Genomic DNA, 20,876 nt, shown 5'->3' with positions numbered 1-20,876 from the left:
TGATATTGCACGGAAAGGTTTATTATGGGGTTTTTTTTATGAACAGTGAAGTTGAAAGAACTATCGTAAAAGACAGATCTTGTTTTTACCAATTTATATTTCCACCTCCACCCTGGTGAACTCCATACTTTCTTCCTACCCTGTTTGTGTCTGCCCTTAATTTTAACCCCACATTTCCAGAGAGGATTTTCAAGATTTTTGTCGTGCACAGGTAGATAACACATGTTGGTAAATGTGGCTGTTTGAATGGGGTTTTAGAGTGTCCTCACATACCCAAGAACACAAGCAAGAACACAAGCAGTTTCTGAAAGACACCTCCCTTTGCCACCACTTTTGTGTGCATCCACCAGTTGCACCGGATAACTTTCGGAAAATCAGGGGAATTTAGCACCAACAGTTTTGTGCACTGTTACTTCTAGGAATAAAATGTTACAGTAGCCTTCCTTTGGACAGAAGCAATCAAAATCCTCCACTAGTATAAAATTGTATTTTGTACCTTTAGCCTGCCTTCTTTATAAAACTGTATTTTCCAATTCTCACCTGCAGTTTTGCTGGGCTCTAACTGTGAATCTGATTTTCACAGCATGTTTCTAAAACAGTACTGCACAATTTTTCAGTTTTGCACCAAGAACTTACTTTGGAGCTTATGCTGATAGGGCAGGTGACATAACTTTGTCCGATTCAAGGAACTGCCAGTTTTGGAATGCTATTTACTATCTGAAAATGTGCTGGTGGCCACAGGCCAGAAAGGGAGGAGTTAATAGTTAAAAGTAATGTTGCATAGGTATAAAATCCATGGGTATAAAAATCTTATGTTTTAAGAAACACCTGTACCCTCCCCAGGCTGAGCTTACCTTCTTGTGAGGTTACCTCTCACTATCACTATCACAAGAATATATGAATTACTTGTCCCTGGACCTCACTCCTGGAGCCCCATGCAAGGCTTGACTGGAGAGGGATACACCCAGGTACTGATGCCTTTTCTTCCTTGCAGCTTCAGACAGTGAGGACAACAAGAAGCTTCTCTGATAGCCAAATAACCCTTACTCACAAGCTGACCACTATTGCTACATCTGCCCTGACTGCAGGGAAGCCTTTGGCAGAGGGGAGGCTGCATCCACTTTTCTCCAGCCTCAGCCAAACTTCAGAAGATCTCCTCCACCCCAGGCTGAGTGTACTGGCTGTCAGTGCAGCTACACACACAGAGCATCCATCCACCTCTGCTGGGTTTTGGACTAAACAGCTGTTACAAAGGAAGATTTCACAGAGCTGCTGCTGTAACAGGTACCACACAGCATGTCGGACACACATGTTTCTGCTGTGACTGCAGGGGCTGCCCCTTTTGGATCAAGTTGTAGAGGTCTCAGAGTTCAATCCCCAGGAATGGCTTATGAAAGCAATTACCACCTGAAAGGTCTCTTTGTTTTTGTGCCACTGCTTTTAATAATAACGATTGCATCAGATATTTTCTGCCAACTCGATCTTCTTTGGTGCTGCTAATAAAGAAATGACAAAGCTTTAAACCTAAAATAGCTCCCAATGCAGTGAACTGCAAGCGCTAAGGTTTGAGGTTTTACATCCTGCCCTCCCAGAGCACTTTGCCTTTGATGATTTTAACCATTGAGTGCCAAGCTCTGCATAAGCCGCGAAGGGAAGGGCGTGACATGCACGGCCGAGTCAGAGAATGGCCTGCGGGCAGGGGCCCACGTCCCTGGCTCTCAGCACAGACAGTCCTGCCCCACAAGAGCAGACATACATGACAGGCACATGGCATCTGAGGGCAGTTGTCTGGACAAGAATATATTGCTTTGATTCTCTAAGCAATCCTTTCATTTATGCTTGGTTCAATCTGCTACAGCAGCAACAGTTGCTGGCCAATTTAATGGCAAAACTGGGAACATAATCCAGACCTCCCACGCTTTACATCCTGTGACCATTCCTCCTCATTTCAGCATAGTTATGTTCTTGTCAGCTATTGACTGACAAGTAAAATTAAGACCTGAAGAAAATACCCAAATCCCAAAGGCTCAAATTTAGAGCTGGAGCCTGCACTGAGACATCGGCTCTGAATTTTGCCCCGGCACTCAACCACGTATTCACAGTACATTGTATTTTGAATAAACCGTCCCTGACACCACGAAATACATGGCAGATGAGAATTACTTTGTGCAGGTTGAACCACATAATCCTGTAGCACCTATTAGAGACAAGATACCTGCAAAGTACAAAAACCCCACCATTTTTTTCAGGAAAGCTTCATAGTGACCTAATCTTCACAACAAAGCTCAACATGCAAGAGGATCCCAATGTTCCAATTTGCAAATGACCCACAGATTAGTTACATTTTCTTTATAATCTCTGGTAAAAAAAAAAAACCAAAACAAACAAAACCACCACCAATATGAATTCCAAAGGGAATCCATTCCCTGCTCTGATTTACGTATTTGTTTATGGGTATGCACAGATATGTGTGTATTATGTGTCTAAAATATGCACATTACACATCCATTCTGCCTACACTTTGGTGTGTAACTCTTAATAGAGATCTCTGTCATGTAATTACTCGTTGTGTTTACAGAAGGGTTCATGGGGATCATTTTTGTTTTACGTTCAAGAAAAAAGGGAGCCTCTAAAACACCCCAGGGCAGCTTCTCTGACACCTTGCTAAGCCCACAAAAGTTTTTCAGTAGGGAGTCCAGTCAGTGTGAAACACTGATGAGCAGCATGTTCTCTCCACAAGTTGGCACCCTCATTTTGCTGAGCCATGTCAGAAGATGGTGGCTTAGGCATCACCAATGCAAAATCACAGAATCAATGAACAGTTTTGGTTGGAAGGCTCCTTAAAGGCCATCTAGTCCAATCCCCCTGCAATAAGTGGGGACATCTTCAACTAGACCAGGTTACTCAGAGCCCTATACAACCTGGCCTTGATTGTTTCCAGGGGTGCAGTATCTACCACCTCTCTGAGAAACCTGTTCCATTGTGTTACCACCCTCATTGTAAGAAACTTCTTCCTTGTATCTAATCTAAACTGATCCTCCTTCAGTCTAAAACCATTATCCCATGTCCTATTGCCACAGACCCAAAAGGAACCTTTTGGTCTCATTCATACACAAAAAAAACCCCACACTCCCCAAACTGACTTTGAGGAAGTTCCACTAAACCAACTTTAAACACAGTTTAAGACCAACCAACTTTAAACCCAAGACCAACAAACTTTAAACCCAGTTTAAGACCATTGGTTGCATGAGACTTAGTTGATTTTTGTGGATATGCTTCAAATCTGATGAAGAAGGTCTGGAAGCCAACTTGTGAAGGACAACTGTAGCCCCCTGAAGTGTGGCTGCATCTGAGCAACCTGGTCTGGTGGGAGGTGTCCCTGTACACAGCAGAGGGGTTGGAACTAAATGATCTTTAAGATCCCTTCCAACCCAAGCCATTCTATGATCCTATCACTAGAACTTGGATCAGTTCCACGCCAGCATTAGCTGAACTACTCATTGAACCAGCTGCATTTTTGGAGAAGAGAAATTTTCCCACTGTAGCTTATATTGCGTTGAAAGACTTTAAACTGAGAAGTAATGTAGTGGTGGGCTGGACAAAAGAGCTGAAAACCCAACACCAGCCAGTCACAGGAAATTAGCTAAGGGATTGTGTCAGGCTACACCCCAAAAGGCACCAGCCTGCAGCCTCTGCAACTGATGAAGGGAGGCTGAGGCCATCCGTGCCTCGCTTTTTTCAAAGGTTGGGAAGTAAAGCACCACTGTATTAAATGAAAATACTTTACTTCAGGAATTAATTTAAGGTTAAATGGATCAAAAGAGAGAAAAGGGTTAGCAGGGCATGGGCTTTACTGCCCAAGGGTTTTGGTGTCATTTCTATCCTGCATTCTCAGTGACCACCACCCATAGGTTAAAAAAAAAAAAAAAAAAGCTAAAAAGATTCCTGTGGGTAAATCCACAAGTTTTCCATTCCACAGCTGAAGCCATGAAAATGCAAAAAGCACATGGAGTAGGGTGGCAGAAGAAACGGAAGGACAGGGAAGGATTCTGTTATCCATTAAATGATCAGTCTGAGCCAAAAGTTACCCTGCAAACAGACAGGCAAAAGTAACAAACAGGGACAGGCTGAGATGGGAGCTGCAGAGGGACCTGGTGGATGTTATGCCCAACCACACAATAAAAGATACAGGATAGACAACAGTGCAGCTTTATCAGCAGGAATCTCTTGCAATTGCAGAAGCCATGAGTGAGTTATGTGGATCTTCCTGAACGCCTGCCAAGCAAAACCGTCCGGCCTCCGCTGAACACCGGTGTAATTGGGGGAAAAAAAGAACGAAACATTTCTCTGGCAAGTGGTTTCAAAAAGAGAAAGCGGCTGTTGGGAGCTGCTCAAAGGGTTGGAATGCTAAAGACGGTTCCAGGGGGACGGATTGGCCATCAGAGTGTACATGAGATGGGCAGGGATTTTTAATAAAATGCAGTTTATCGCATGGTGATTACCACCTCCTATTTATATATATGAGATCATGAAAAACATGGCACATATTTCCTTACTCCTGGAAATACAAAGTCAACTGAACAACCATGTGACAAATTGGCCCTCTTCATGCACTTCTACTTTGTCCTTCTAAACCTTTGTTTCCAAACATCTGTCACTTTCATTGGGAAATAAAAATCTACTAGAATAATAATTTCTGTGCCCCCTCCCCCTCAAACCAACCCTACAGTAGATTAGGATTATGAGTCCAAATTCCAGGCTGTTCCACTCAACATGTAAATCTTAACTGTTCACAAAAAAGTGACACATGCTCTAAGTATACAACATGTGAGAAAGAGAACTTCAGGGTCTCCAGAAAATGCATCATCTATTTCTAACCTTTGCTGGTTACACCCAACAGGCACTTGAAGGCATAAAGAAAAAAGTGTTTCAGGTAAGCTTTTATGCCTTGAAGAGAGCACCTTTCCCTGCTCTCCTTCAAAGGTGATTTGAAAGAGAAAGGCTTAGAGGGAGGAAATACCGCATTATTTCCATGGTAAGACTCTGCAGTTAAGTTTGGGATAATATGGTGAAAGACTTCATTAGCACTCTTTCAGAATGACTTGTATAACTTGCTTGCAGCTTTGCCAGTTATGAGTAATGCAACAATCATAAGATACACCAACACTACTTTTGTACCACATTTCCTTCACACATTACCTGATGTCTACTGGACTCAGCCTTCTCGCGAGCGATCCCGCTGCCTTCAGAGGAGCAATCCCTGCCAGTGCAGACCTGCGAGATGCTGCACCTTTCACCCGCTCCTCACTTTTGGAAATTCTCCTTTTCGGCTGCAATGGTCCACGACTGGTCTGAGCACAGCCCACTTGCAGTGCAGCTGCTCAGAAAAATCTACTGCCCCTTATCTTTTTCTTACTAACCCGATGGTTAACCAAGCCTCTGAGAGCACCAAACTACATCAACAATGCCACAAAGATAACTCACACTGGGTGACACTGCACAGTTCTGTGTGGGGACTGCAGCTCCACAGTCACTAGAACCGGGTCTACACATTGCTGGATCACCCAGGAGTACAAATTTGGTCTGGATTGGGCCGAGGTATGTGATCAGGCTCCCGCTGAATGAGCCAGAGTGCACGATACGGAGCCAACACCAATTGTGCGCTGGCCTTATGCCAGCCACAGGGGTGCAGACGATACCTGATCTGGCTGGGGCTGCGTGCAGGGACACCTGAGCCGGCATAAAGTCTGCTAGTAAAAAGTTAACCTGTCAAAAGCTGCTTGAATTAACTTGAGCAGGCAGGGTGAATGAATACCAGGTCAGCGCTTCACATCATGTGGCCACCCCATTTTTGAGCCAATAATAGGAGCTGCACTGCTGGCTTTTCTGCATTGCCAAACCACAGCCTGATGTCGATAGTGATGCTTATATGCACTGGGATCTTATTGCAGGATCAGGGCCTCTAAGAGTCCTTCAACTCGCCTTGCCTCTAACTTACAGCAAGAAGGAAAGACAGAAGCAGAACGAAATCTAAACGTTTAACCTCTAAGTAGTCAACAGGGTCTGCTAATATGGAATCTGTGAAGATGGGAGCCACGGGCATTTCTGTAGCAGATAAATTTAGATGATGATTAAAATAGAGCCTATTCCTTCAGGTTAGTGAAAGCCTCACTACAGCAAACACATCAGTAACTAGGCTGATTTGTGCAGTATTTTAATAATCCAAACAGTATTAAAAACGTGCCCTGTCGTGTTGAACAAATGTGAACTTTATTTTTTCCTTTATAGCCCTCTGGCACAGAGGGGCAGTTCTGCTCTTTTGAAACTGTTTTGAAAAGCCTTACCTGATCTCTGGTACTTAACCTGGAACTTAACCCATTTTTAACACTGACGCAATACTGCCCAGCGTTGAGATGTGCACAGTTACTATTACACGAGGCTACAGACACACAGGAAATGTGGTTTTCAAACATTCTTTCTTGAAATTGCTGCAAATCACTGGAAATTGCTTGGTTTATGTGAGTACTTCAACTATTCTCAGAGCAAGTTCAAGGAGGACATTAGACGAAAGCCATTTTCAGAAGATTTTCCATTTCCCATTACAGACGCCCTAAAATGGTCCACACACAGATAGATGGCAACCTTGACAGTTATCTAGATCTCTGAGCTGTTTACAGCCATGCTCCTATTGCTCCTGCAGGCATGCCTGGACAGAGGGTTCCCAAATTTTGGCCCTCAAGGCTATTACACTGCCTCAAGGCCATGCCACAGACCACAGCAGAGAGGGCAAGGGCAAGGCAGAGGCCCGCTTTCCCCTTGCCACCTCCCACAGCTGCATGAGCCCCTGTCCCTCCTCACAGGGCCCAGGGCTCCCAGAGAGTTCGAGGGATTACCAGCTAGCCAAACACGGCCCTTGGCAAACCCATGGAGGTGGGCTGGTGGCAGACACCGGGAGCTCACAGGGTGGAGTGAGGGAGCACGGTCAGAGGCTGAGCTGAAGTCTCAAGTTGTGTCAAGGGAGGTTCAGGCTGGACATTAGAAGGAATTTCTTCACAGCAAAGAGTGATTAGACATTGGAAGGGACTGCCCAGGGAGGCAGTGGAGGCACTGTCCCTGGCGGCGTTTAAGGAAAGACTGGACACGGCACTTAGTGATGGTGTTTGGACAATGGTTGGACTCGATTTCAGAGGTCTTTTTAATCCTAAGTGATTCTCTGAAGCCAGGCTGATGCTTGTGGCCCTTCCATCCCTGCCAGGGATGGGGACCTGTCATCCATGGGTGACAGTGCAGTGCCCACCACGGCTGCTCTGCACTCACCAGGAGGGAACTGAGGTGGGAATTAGGATTAGCAACACATTAGAAAGAGCATTGCCAGCAGGTTGAGGGAGGTGATTCTGTCCCTCTGCTCAGCTCTCTTGAGGCCACATCTGGAGTGCTGTGTCCAGGTCTGGGCTCCTCAGTACAAGAAAGACATGGAGCTCCTGGAGTGGGTTCAGCAGAGAGCTACAAAATCGATTAAGGGACTGGAGCATCTCTTAAAAGAAATGACAATGACCGAGCCAGGCCTGTTCAGCCTTGACAAGAGATGACTGAGAGGCGACCTCATCAAGCGACCATAACAATCTGAAGGAAGAATGTCGAGAGGACACAGCCAGGCTCTTCTCAGTAGTGCCAAGCAGTGGGACAAGAGGCAAAGGGCAGAAACCGAAGCACAGGAAGTTCCACCTGAACGGAGGGGGAAGAACTTCTTTACCGTGCGGGTGAGCACGCACTGGGACAGACTGCCCAAGAGGGATGGAGTTTCCTTTGCTGGCTATTCCAGAGCCGCCCGGACACGGCCCCGCACGGGAGGGCCCGGCCCGTTCCCGCGGGCCGCGCTCGGGGGCGCCCCCAGCGGCCGTTCGGGGCCGCGCCGCGGGCACGGCGGGGGTGCCGCGCGCTGTTTCCAGGGCGACGGCTCGCAGTGTTCCGGACCGTACCATTGCGCAAGCGGCGCGGGGGGGTGGCGGTGGGGAGCGGGCGCGGGGGGGAACAGGCCCGGCCCAGCGCCGCCTCCTCCCTCGCTGCCTCCTCCCCCCCCGCCCGGCCGCGCCTCCCCCTCCCGCGGGCCGGAGCGGCGCCGGGCCCAGCAGCGCGCGGCGCGGGCGGAGCGGAGCGGGCGGGCCCGGAGCGGCGCAGTCGGTACCGGCGGCGGGCGGGCCGGGCCGGGCCGCGCCACCCTGCCCTCGCTGCCTCACCGCCGGCGCGGGATGCGGGCGGCGCGGGGCCGCGGGCTGTGAGCGGCGGCGGCGCGGAGACAAAGGGAGGAGGCGGCGGCGGCGGCGGGGCTCGGCGGCCGGCGCTGGGCACAGGGCGCGGGGGCCGCCGCCGGGGCGCGCCCGCCGGGATGCGGCGCGGGGCGGCGCGGCCGCGGCAGCAGCGCGGCGGCGGCAGCGGCGCGGCCCGCCCGGCGCGGCGGTAGAGGCGGCGGGGCCGGGCCGGCGGTCGCGCAGCAGCGTCTCCCGCGCCGCCCGCGCCGGCGATGTGAGGGCGGCGGCGGCGGCGGCAGGAGGAGCGCGGCGCGGAGCGGAAGGCGGGCGGGCCCCGGGCGGAAGCGGGCCGGGCCCGGCGGCGAGGGGGCAGCGGCGCGGCGGGGGCGGCCGGGCGCGCGATGGAAACGCACATCTCGTGCCTGTTCCCCGAGCTGCTCGCCATGATCTTCGGGTACCTGGAGGTGCGCGACAAGGGCCGCGCGGCGCAGGTGTGCACGGCCTGGCGGGACGCCGCCTACCACCGCTCGGTGTGGCGGGGCGTGGAGGCCAAGCTGCACCTGCGCCGCGCCAACCCCTCGCTCTTCCCCAGCCTGGCGGCGCGGGGCATCCGGCGGGTGCAGATCCTGTCGCTGCGGCGCAGCCTGAGCTACGTGGTCCAGGGCATGGCGGACATCGAGAGCCTCAACCTCAGCGGCTGCTACAACCTCACCGACAACGGGCTGAGCCACGCCTTCGTGGCGGAGATCAGCTCCCTGCGCTCGCTCAACCTGAGCCTCTGCAAGCAGATCACGGACAGCAGCCTGGGCCGCATCGCCCAGTACCTCAAGGGCCTGGAGGTGCTCGAGCTGGGCGGCTGCAGCAACATCACCAACACCGGCCTCCTGCTCATCGCCTGGGGCCTGCAGCGCCTCAAGAGCCTCAACCTGCGCTCCTGCCGGCACCTTTCCGACGTGGGCATCGGGCACCTGGCGGGCATGACGCGCAGCGCGGCCGAGGGCTGCCTGGGCCTGGAGCAGCTCACGCTGCAGGACTGCCAGAAGCTCAGCGACCTCTCGCTCAAGCACCTGGCCCGCGGGCTGGGCCGCCTCCGCCAGCTCAACCTCAGCTTCTGCGGGGGCATCTCGGACGCGGGGCTGCTGCACCTGTCGCACATGAGCAGCCTGCGCAGCCTCAACCTGCGCTCCTGCGACAACATCAGCGACACGGGCATCATGCACCTGGCCATGGGCAGCCTGCGGCTGTCCGGCCTCGACGTCTCCTTCTGCGACAAGGTGGGGGACCAGAGCCTGGCCTACATCGCACAGGGCCTGGACGGGCTGCGCTCCCTCTCCCTCTGCTCCTGCCACATTAGCGACGAGGGCATCAACCGCATGGTGCGGCAGATGCACGGGCTGCGCACCCTCAACATCGGCCAGTGCGTCCGCATCACCGACAAGGGCCTGGAGCTCATCGCCGAACACCTCAGCCAGCTCACGGGCATCGACCTCTACGGCTGCACCCGCATCACCAAGCGGGGCTTGGAGCGCATCACCCAGCTGCCCTGCCTCAAAGTGCTCAACCTGGGACTTTGGGAAATGACTGAGAGTGAGAAGGTCAGGTGAGACGAGGAGGGTGCCCTGAGACCTCCATCTCCTCTGGAGGGACTCACTGACTGACTGACTGACTGCTGCAGAGGAGGAGAGAAAGAGAGAGAGGGGCACGCACAGAGTCATGCTACCCACGCACTCTGGCACCGCAGGGGGGAACACAGAGAAAGAGAGTATATCCTCGACCCTTCTGTGCTGCCTACCTACCCTTGCTGTGGAGGAGGGAGAGGAAGGGGAAGCAGGAGGAGAGAGAGAAAGCACCTATCCATTTTCCAGGTCATGCCTCAAGCTCCACGCTGGGGAGACAGAGCTCTCCCTTCCCACAGCATCCTTCCCTGCGGAAGAGGTAGAAGCCCACACTCTTATGCACTGGGGCTAGAGACACCTCTCTTTATCCCCACTCCCTGATTCCATCTCTCGCGCACTAAGGATGGATAAAGACAGACCCTTGTTCTGCCATGTACTCAGAATAGATTATTTTTGGTTTTTATAAAGGAGAGTGGGAATGGAGATGGGAACAAAAAATAATAACAGCAGAAAAGGCTTCCTAGCTACACTTGTGTCCCCAGCCACCCAGTCATCCTGGGCTGGGCACAGACACAGCTTTTGGTAAAACAACCATTCCACCTCTGCGCTTGCCCCTCCCCTGTCCACACATTTGTGACAGAAATACTGCTCCCTAGGTACATTGATTTTTTTTTTTCCCTTTTAAATCTGTTTTCAGTCTCCATGTTATTCTCTGCTGTGGGTGGATACAACCTCCCACTATTCCAGTTCTCCACTGCACTGAGATTAGCGATAGCTGCAGCCTCTCCTTTTGTCAGCATGTTTCCATGTCATCCTGCACTGTGGTTAATGGAAAAGCCTAGGCACTCCATTCTCTCTCCCCATCTCTCTACTGGAGATGAAGATACCATTTCCTCCTTCTCCTGTCTCTGTGGGGACTGGACACAGGCCCCAGTCTCTTAAGCCTGCCTGTGCACTGGGGGACACTGAGAGTTACCGAGACTTGTCTTCCCTTTCATCATTCTCTTTTTCTCCCCTCCTTCTTCTTGGCAACAGGGATAGACATATCCAGCTACATATCCATTCCTCTTTGGATCGGGGGTGAGCAGGTAGAAGGGGTTTTTAGCTCCTTGCTACCCAGGGAACTTAAGGAAAAATCTCCAGCTTCATTTCTGCTTCATTTGAGATACTGTGACCTGTTTTTATTTTGAAATGCATAAAAAAAATTACTGCTACAAAAACAGCCTCTTACTCTGCCATCTATCCCTTGCTTACATCCTGTAACTGATCCCAGTTCACTCATTCTCCCCTTTACAGTATTCATTTTCTTACATGGTTTTATTTTTAAAGACATATGAAGTTGCTGTTCTTGTGGATTTTTAAGTACATTTTTTTTCTGCTGAATATATTCTATATATATAAATATATATATGATGTCTGGCTACCTCGTTTTAATTTGTTACCTTTTTTTTTCCCCCTCCTCAAAAGCCCTGGAATTCTTACAGGAAAGAGATTTTGAGACTGAAACATTTTTGTGCCTAGACTGGAATAATGCCCCTTGGGTTTGTTCTTCTTTTTGCCCCTCCTCCCCCTGCCTTTTTTTTTTTTTTTCATTTTTGTTTTCAGGCTTACCCTACTGTGTCCCACCTTCACATTCTGGTTGTGCCTCTCCCTCCCTCTTCACTGGGGACTGGGGACCCAAACTGTGCTTCTGCATTTTTACTCTTCTAGCACAAACATGTAACATGAGAATCCACGCTGAGGATTGGGCTACTGTTAACGGAAATGTGTAAAATGCAAGTTTGTTTTTAAAAAAAAAAAAAAGTTATATATATGGATATATGCAAATGCTTTCCCCTCCCCTCCTAAACCACCTACAAAAGGTCACTATGCCAGCCTTCCTGTTTGTAGGTGGAGAGGAGCAGAGCTGGCCTACAGGCCCTGAGGCTGCAATGTGAAGGGGAGGAGACTGAAGTTCATCTGTCTTATCTCTGTTCTGTCAATAAAATGGAGCTGGGTCTTTAGATTATTTTTTAATTATTATTTTAAAGAGGAAGAGCAAGTTTGGGTTTTGTTTTTGGTTTTTTGTTCTGCTTTTAAATATCTTGGCTTTTTTTTTGCTCATCTGTTCAAAATCTCAAATCCTCCACAGTAACAGGCCAGACCATGGAGTTTAACGCAAACCCAGAGACCCCTATGGATTAATTGTACTGTTTGTGAATTTGTATAAAAAAAAAATAACAAAGATCCTCTTAAAACATTTTATATTCTTACAGTAAAAGGTTAAACATATTTATATAATAAAAGAGGAAATATGAAGTATGTTTTTGAAAAAAAAAAAAAAAAAGCCGTATCTGTGTTGTCTGTGCTTTTTAAAGATGTGTATCTGTATCTGTTGGGTTTGGTAAGTACAGCCTTGTGGCTGAGGGTGGGAGTTTGGGGCTGCTTGATCTTGTGAGGGATGGAGGAGGAGAAGGAAGGAAGAGAGCCCGGTGCCTCCTGTGCAGGATGTTGAGTAACATCATCATGAAGAGTTTGTAAGGAAGGGGTTTGGCAGGACCAGCCTTGTCTGCGAGGGTGCTTGGCAGCATCCCTGGGGACAAACCCAGTTCAGCTGCTTATTGGTGTGAAGCGTCAGCTGAGTTTGAGGTCAGACAAACCAAAAGTGCTGAAGCTTGCTAGCAGCTGAATCGACTGCTCAGAGATAGAGGAAGACATTTGTGAGTGGGGGAAGAAGGGCTGTGGTTTTTAATTTTCTTTAAGCTCCAGGTAGATGGTATGGTAGAGGGCTTTTTAGTAATTTAAATTGAGGCCCTCCCTGGATGGAAGACCCATCCAATAAAAAACATTTCCCAGCAGTGACAGCCACAGAAAACCCATGCCCCTGGGGATCTGGGAAATCTGAAATATCTTGGTTGATTTCCACTGCCCGGGCAAAGATTAAAGAGAAAGTAAAGTGAGACCGTGTTAAAAAAAAAAAAAAAAGTTTGAATAATCTAAGGTGTCCTTTGTCCTATAGCATAATCTTTCTCCTCAACGTATGACTTTTAACCCGGTGGGGTCCCTTTTTAGCCTCCACGACGTGGGGTGTTTTATTGTTGTTAGAGATGAAGCTTAAGCAGTGTTTATAGGGCAGTGACAAAGCCGTCTCCCCCCAGCCCGGCGTCGGGGCTTGCTCGCCCGCTGCCCCCTTCCTGCCTCGAAGGAGGGGGAATGCGAAATGGTGGAAGAAGCCGGAGCCATTGTTCAGGAAAGTTAAAAGAGGAGCTGTCCTTGCTTGCTTGCTCAGTCATGCATACTCAATCTGGCCGGGCCCGGGTCCCTATGGAAAGGAGGAGGGCGATTCTTCCCCTCTTTTTAACATTCCTCTCCAGGCCTGGCTGTATTTAAGCTGCTTTCCTCCGCGCCAAGGAGGAGGGAGGGGGATGGTCTGAAGTTCCTGTACATTTGCATTTTAAGCACTTCCAGCACTGAGCAGGCCACTTTGTTCCCCCGCTCCAGCAGCCCTGGCCTGGTGCTGCTCCAGGTGGGTTGGATGCCCTACCAAAGCAGGTCCTCTCCGTGCCTGGGCCTGCCCTGGGTGCTCAGCCTCTGTCTCCACAGGTATTTTGGCTGAGGCTGGACTGGACATACTCTTTTGTTGCCAGCTTTAACCACCTCACCTCTTTTATGTCAGTGCCACATTTCAAAGGGGAAAATACTGCCTGACTCTGGCCCTCTTCAAAAGAAACACCATCTCCTCTGCATCCCAAGGACCTGGACTATCTCAGGGTTTGGACTTTGGTGTGTGTGTTGTTTTATTCCCTCCTTTCCAAGACTTCCAAGCTTTCTGCTGGGAGTCCATCACAAAAGCTGCATTGTTCGCTTTAGGGAAAGCCACCACAATTGGTTCTAATTGAGCCTGACGCTATATCCATCTTCCTCTACTTGGAGGGAGGTATGGGGTCTGTCTTTCCTGCGTTAAGAGTTTACAGTAACATCTTGATGGAAAAAGAACGTGTATGTAAATGTTATAAACAATGGGAATTCCAGATCAGGTTCCAATAACAGCTGAAAATATAATTGTTCCTGGGGTCAGCAGCAGTCCCAGCCAAGGATGGGGAGTGATAAAGCTCTCATAAGGTAGGTTTGTTTCTGCTGGGCTTGGGTGAAAACAGCATCTCCTTAATAAGGCCCGCATTCACATGGATAACGGTGGGACAGCCATGTCTAAATATAACGTGCACACTCATAAGCTTTGTAATCAGGACAGTATTTTTTTTTTCCTCCTAAAAAATCCCCCAAACTTCTTCTCCCAACTTATATAAAAAAACAAACCAAAAGCATTGCCCAGATGGTTTGACATTCTCTTTAAGGGGAACCCAAGCCAAAGGAAGCAGCCAAAACCCAAAGCCTCCCTGAAGCCCAGCCCTGGGCTGTTCCCACAGATGGAGCAAGTGCTCCTCATACCTTCCTCTCATGCACCAGCATGACAGTACCTCGAGACAGATACAGGCCAGCAATCATTGACCAATTACCACACAAACTGCTCAGCATAACAAGGAAACTTCCACTCTCTGACCACTCCTGAATTTTTGAACGTGACTCAGCTGGCAACTGGGGCAGAAAACCGTAAAAAACACCCCGCTACTCGGAAATGAGCTGGAAGTCTCCTGTGTGTGTCAGCGAGCCCACAGTGCCCCAGTGGTGGCTTTGGTGCCAGCCTTCACTGCTGTGCCCAGCAGAAGAGCTCCCAGCCCTGCCTCCCAGCCGTGCTTGGCTGGGGCAGCAGGGCCCCTTGCCTACGGCTGCACAAGCCAGGGCATGGAGGATGAACCAGGGACCTGCTTTATGGACCATTGGCTCTGGGGAGCAGAGGGGCCGTGCTCAAGAGGTGGTGCCAGAGAGCAGAGCAGAGCAGGAGCCACGTGAAGCAGGGACAAAGTGACTGATCAGGAGAGGAGGCGGCCAGGGACTGAGGGGCAGCAGCTGCAGTGAAGTCCTGCATGTGCATGGGGGTCCCTGGTCCGCTGCAGCAGCTGCTCCCCTGGCCAGATCCATGGCTGGCTCCTCTCCCTGGGAGACGGGAAGGAAAAGCAGGCTCCACCTGGGTCCTACTGCCCTTGGACTAGCACATGGGAGGTCCATGCATGACAGATTTATACGTTTTATACCATCCCACTCCACGCTGTGGGTTCAACTGAATCAGTTTGTCATGGTGATTCTGGGGTCCTTTGTTTCGCCGGTAATAAATAACGGGGTCACGGGGCAGCTGTCAGGCAAACCACCTGGGGCCTGTGCCACGACCAGAGGTGATCTCTGTGCTAGACAGTATAGAGCTTACTATTGAACCTGCCCTTTGGAGGTCAGGGAGGGGTTAAAATGAGAGCTGGGTGGTCAAAACACCCACAGTTTTTGAAGCCAAAAGCTAGAATTTAGCACAGGCTGCCATTAACAGCTCAAGGGTAGACGTCCCTTGGATCCAGCAGTCTCACTATGTACATATGTGGGATGCCTCTAAAGCAAAGTCAATCTTTTGTTTTCTTTCTGCCTCCTCCACCTTAAATGCCACTCTTTTAGCCAGCAGCTCTTTACTAGTGCCTTCTGTGGACGAAGAAGATAAATGGATAAGCTCAGCTGGGTGGTGTGGGCTGGATGTGAGGACCCCTCAGCACACCCGTGAGGCCCCACGCCAGAGCTGCTGGCTGGGCTGCAGGACACTCCCCACCGTGGCCAGCCAGCAAGGCCGTCCTGCTCAATTCCCCAGCCCCAAGCTGCACGAAAGAAAGAGCTGGAGAGGGTTCATCAGGCTCCTGTGCCAGAACTTAGACTCCAGCCACGTTTGGCAGGAATGCTAGTGTTTCTCCCCCTTCTTTAATTAAATCTACCAAATGCATTAGCTCAATGACAGCCCAAACCGAAAAAACCACGACTGAGATTTTGAAAAATCCGAATCTGATCTGCCCCTGCAAGAGAAAGATGAATGGAAATGGGATTTTCCTAAAAAATTTCCTAAAATCCTCAGTGTGTCTTGGAAAAGGTGTCAAAAGTTTAATACCAGGGCCTGGACACATGCCCTGAGTAAGTATTTCCACATGAGAGGGTTACCGAGACACGAACCAAACTCACATTCTGCTAACAGAAACTAACTCAGATCTAGGAACGGGCAACTCCTCCTAGTTATTTTCCTTCCTCTGAGTCTTGTTTCTCCAGGCACAGTCTAGTGATTTCACGATGAAGCAATTTCCCCTCCCAGCTTAAAAAAAAACCCAACCAAAACCAAAAAAACAAAAACCAACAAAACCCCAAACAAATTTTATCTAAGCTTTGTCCTCTTCCTCCCTCTCCTTCACCTTTCTCCCCCAAAATGTCCCGGCTTTACAACCCCCTGGGTAACTTCACGGGGCGCTGCAGTTGGCACGTACAGACAGCACCACACAGACACGCTGATAACAGCTCTGCAGCCAGCAGGCTCTCCTGCTCTTTCGGGGAGCTGAAATGCCAATAAATCCCTGCCATTCTCTCTCTCTGTGACAGCCACAGTGGCATTCCCGGCACCCCAGCTTCAGCGTGAACCGGGCGCATCCCTTCAGCGTTACAAAACTCCTCCTGCCGCACACCGGGGTAGAAGTCACCCTAAGGCTGCCGTGCCGCAGGTGAACGGGCATCCTTCGCTCCTCCAGGATCCTGGAGCTGCCAGGGACGACGCAATGCCTGACTCTCAGCTGGGTGGGGCACCCCGCGTCCCCCGCCGCTGCCGGGAGCGGCAGAGCCGGCGGCAGCTCCCCGGGTCTCGCCGGCCCGTCCCGCCGCGTCCCGGCAGGCGGCAGCATTGCCCGCCGAGTGCGACCCCGGGCGGGAATTCACTTGGAATTGGGGGCTTTCCACGGGGCTGCCCATTTCTCACCCCTCCCGCTTGACGTCCCAGCTGACCACCACCCCCCCCGGTGGGGGGGGGTGGTGGTCAGCTGGGGCGTCAAGCGGGAGGGGTGAGAAATGGGATGGATGGATGGATGATGGATGGATGAGAAGGTCCCGCTTGGCAACCCTGGACCACCACCCATTGGTGGGGCTGAGGCGGAAGGTACCAAGGGATGGAGAACTCTATTGCTGCTCCTCCTCCTCCTCCTCCTCATTACCACCACCACCATCAGTATTTGGGTGGTGGCGAATAAACCAAAAACGGGAAGCCACGCTCGGTGTAGCTGGGTGGGCCGGTCACAGAACCACTGAATGGTCTGGGTTGGAAGGGACCTTTACGGGTCATCTCATTCCAAACCACCCCCTGCCATGGGCAGGAACACCTTCCACTAGAAGGTGGTTGGTTAAAGCCCCATCCAACCTGGCCTTGAACACCTTCCAGGGGTGGGGCATCCACAGCTTCTCTGAACAATCTGTTCCGGTGCCTCACCACCATCACAGTAAAGAATATTTCCGATACCTAATCTAAATCTACCCTCTTTCAGTTTACAGCCATCACCCCTTGTCCTGTGACACTACACGTCTTTGTAAAAAGTCCCTCTCCAGCTTTCTTGTGACCCCTTTAGGCACTAGGAGGTGCTCTAAGGTCTCCCTGGAACCTGCTCTTCTCCAGGCTGAACAACCTCAGCTCCTTCAGCCTGTCATCATAGAATTGCTCCAGCCCTCTGATCATCTCCACGGTCCTCCTCTGGACTCACTCCAACAGGTCCATGTCCTTCTTACGTTGGGATGTGCCATGCGAGAGCTTCACGTCCCAGCCTAACGGGCTGCCTTCTGGAAAACATCCATCCTAGACTTAGCACTTCAGCCTCAAGTCTGCATCTCTTGACATCTACAGCTTGACATCAAGAAAATTATTTTATTTGTTTTTTTAAAAGAGTGCAAGTGTGAGAACGGTAATGGAGCAGGACCAAACTTAAACTGATGCTTGGATTATTTTATTTGAGTTTTGTTGTGCAGGGCTTTGCTATCTTGTAGGCACAGATACTCCACTGGGTACCTCTGTAGTGATTAAGGTATCTGGAGCTGTGTGCACATGTGCTTTTTAACACACAAACTTGAACAGTCTTTTTTTATCCAGTTCTCACACTGCTGCTACAGATACAGTGATGGTGTCTTTTTCAGAAGCAACTATACCTTACAATTTAGAGAATTAATAATTAGCTTCTGCAGGCCCATTACACACACAGATGTCAGAAAGAGAAATACCAGCATTAATGGCAAAGAGAGGTGGAACCAACTTGACTAAGGTTACGTCCCAGACCGGCATGTGGCCAACCAGTGCCTGGCATCAAGCTCTTCCACCTCCAGTCCTGCTGGTTTCTGTCGCTTGGAGCAGCAAAAACGGAAATGAGTTTTCCAGCCTAAGGTAACCTTGGAGATGCAGAGTCAGGACAGAGAAACACCAAGCACAGAGGACATCTTCCTACTCTTCCCACGGCAGGCTGTGCCACCCAAGGGCCCCAGAAGTGCCGGTGTATGAATGTGGGCTGCAGAAGAGCTCCCAGCAGCAGGAGCCCCTCCAACAAGCCATCCATCTCTCCCTGCGCGGACTCTCCAGCCGTCACGGCTTTTATTTCAGGCAGCAGCGAGTCTCACCGAACAAACGCGGGGCTGACAGAAAGCGCCGCCCTGACGGCCCTGAAGGCCAACGTCCCGTCACAACAACAGGTAGGGCTCGGATTGCAGCTCTCCCAGCTGCTCCTGCTACATCTTCACCACGACTGTCCCTGCAGCGAGGCTCGGGGACCACCCATGAGGATCAAAGCCACGGGCACTACACGGTCCTTAAGGCTGCAAATGCTGTCTCCCCTCGTGGATTCCCTCCCCGAGAGGCACCTGTCCATTAGCACAGACTTGCCCAGACCACACCAAAGGCCAACCAAGCGACAGCGACTTTCGATCTCCAGGCCCAGACCACATGGCGTGGGGACTTGTGGCCAGGCTGCCCTCTCCCTTGCCCTCAGCTCCACTGGTTTCAAATGCAGCATGCCAGGGGGACATCAGGGGGGGAACACTGTGGGGACATCATCTCCCGCCCACACCTGCCAGGGAGTCAGCGAGACAGGGGGAGGCTGCATGTGAGCGGCTGGGTGTAACTTCCACCCTGTCCCCAGTGCCAAAAACAAGCATGTTAAAGCTAATCTACCCCTGTCTCAGCTCAACTGCTTTTCTGTGACTAAGCCCCTTATAATGGTTTTACTAAAATCCCCTTTTGATGGAAAAAATCCCAGCTGGAAGTTTCGGGCAGCGGCACAATGTGCAAGTCTGCGTGTCCCTTTCCCCAGCTTCACAAAAGCCTCTAATCGAGTGGAAAATTTGCTGGAGGCCAGAGGTTTAGGCCTGCAATTATTTTTTAAGGGATTATCAGGAGAGAATGGGGGTACTTACGACCCTCCCTCTCTTTGTGCTTTGCTCTGTGCCGCTTTCAGATGGACTCAGCCAGAAACCTAAACCACCGCAGCTGGATCCAGCAAAACTAGGGCTCAGCTGGGCAGCTTGCCTCCTCTCTCTTATAGGACAGATCCCAGGCTCCAGGTTAGATGAGTCCCACTCCAGCAGCATGCAAGGAACAGAAGTGCTTTTTCACAGAAGTAACACTGCAAGATTTTTTTTTTTTAAGAAAAGCCTGAGAAAAAGCAAGAAATTCCAGTCCTGCGAGCCTCAGGGAACTGAAAAACCAAGGAGCCAGGAGGGATGAGGTCCACTGGACAGGCTTGGGCTTTGGCTCTGCAAAGCCATTATGCAGGAGGTCTTACACAAGTTACTCGCAGCAAGCTCCAAAAAAGACTTGGCACCGAGGACGTGCGCGCTGTAACACCCAGCTTTTTAGGGCTTTGCTCCAAGGGTGGATCCCGGCGTTAGGGTCCACGGTGCTATTGCGGCCTCTGAGAACAGTCAAACACCACTAAGGATCCAAAACAACTCCTTACCGGGCACAGAGCCACTTCCTGTCAGCACGTTTAGCATGGGCAGGCCAGAGAAGAAGCGCCACTGGCCCTCGTGCCTGGGGAGCTCCGTACCTTGCTCGGAGCTGCCGGGAACTGCCTGTGCTCACACATGACCTGAAATCAGGTGCTTCTCCTCTACCACCAAACTGCTGTGCTCCCGCTTGCCCAACAGCAAGTGAGCCATACCCAGAGGAAGCAGCGGCGTTCCCTGCTTCCCTAGTAGCCTAAGGAAGAAGATGACCTGCTTTAATCCCTGTCTCCCCTCATGGCACTTCAAACCTATCCCTCCCGGAGAAGGCACTAACCATCAGGCCTCAGACAAGGGCCAGGAACAGGGGCTACTCTTCACTATTCCCATATAAGCCACTCTAGGGTGTGTGGATGATTATTCCAGACTTGGAGCAAGGAAGGAAGTACACGAAGAAAGCAATGGCTATAGACCACAGGCCTCGCGGCGTGTGGCATAAAGCACCCGTTGGTCAAGACAGGGAACTGGGCTTTGATCCCTGAGCTTTCCAACCATTTGGCTGCTATATAAGATGTTTCAAAAGAGAGTGGCAGCTGCCACTGTGTTTTCTCCCTTATCGTGTGCGTGTGTGCTGGGTGTGCTCTGAAAGCACCTGGTGAGGCTCAGGAGCCAGGGCGCTTGCTTTCTGGATCGTGATCAGACTCATCAGTTTTGGGCAGGCACATAAGTAAAGCACTCAGCACCCAAGGGGTGTTAAAATAAAAATAATTAAAAAAACAAACCACCAGACAAACACAGAGAAAAAGTCGAATGAGGCATGTGTGGAATTACAATGCCTCCAGGAGCTAGGTGGTGCCTAAGCTGGGGATTTTGATTTTGCAATTCTGAATGCTGCTTAGATGTCATTTGGTTTTGGTCTGATTTTTTTTTTCCCCTTGGATCAGTTTTTTGCTCCTCTCTGCCCATTTCTCCCCATCCACACAGACACTGTTTTCAGAGTTTTAAGACAGTAAGGTAAATGACAAATGACCTGACCTGCTCAAAATTGCTCATTAAAGCTGATGTGCTTTAAAATACTCTCTACATGTCTAACTCCTGCAAGATGGATGAGTCTGCTGTCTTAGACAGCTTGAGAACTTCGGCATCCAAAGGT

The 20,876-nt window shown here is 50.7% G+C and overlaps 2 protein-coding genes across 2 annotated transcripts in view; one reads left to right on the top strand and one right to left on the bottom strand.

Moving 5' to 3' along the window:
- WNT5B (Wnt family member 5B) overlaps positions 1-20,876 on the bottom strand; it is a 72,862-nt gene that overhangs the window by 28,794 nt on the left and 23,192 nt on the right. The gene's annotated exons all lie outside the window — the stretch shown is intronic.
- FBXL14 (F-box and leucine rich repeat protein 14) lies at positions 8,630-12,089 on the top strand. Its single transcript, XM_050325566.1, has one exon. The coding sequence runs from the start codon at positions 8,651-8,653 to the stop codon at positions 9,851-9,853; it is 1,203 nt and encodes a 400-aa protein (XP_050181523.1). The 5' UTR covers positions 8,630-8,650; the 3' UTR covers positions 9,854-12,089.

The sequence above is a fragment of the Myiozetetes cayanensis genome, unplaced genomic scaffold, assembly GCF_022539395.1.
Source record: "Myiozetetes cayanensis isolate MyiCay16 unplaced genomic scaffold, myiCay2020 scf3, whole genome shotgun sequence".
NCBI classification, from domain to species: Eukaryota; Metazoa; Chordata; class Aves; order Passeriformes; family Tyrannidae; genus Myiozetetes; species Myiozetetes cayanensis.
Note: the sequence above shows the minus strand (reverse complement) of the source record. Positions and strands in the feature narration are given on the sequence as shown.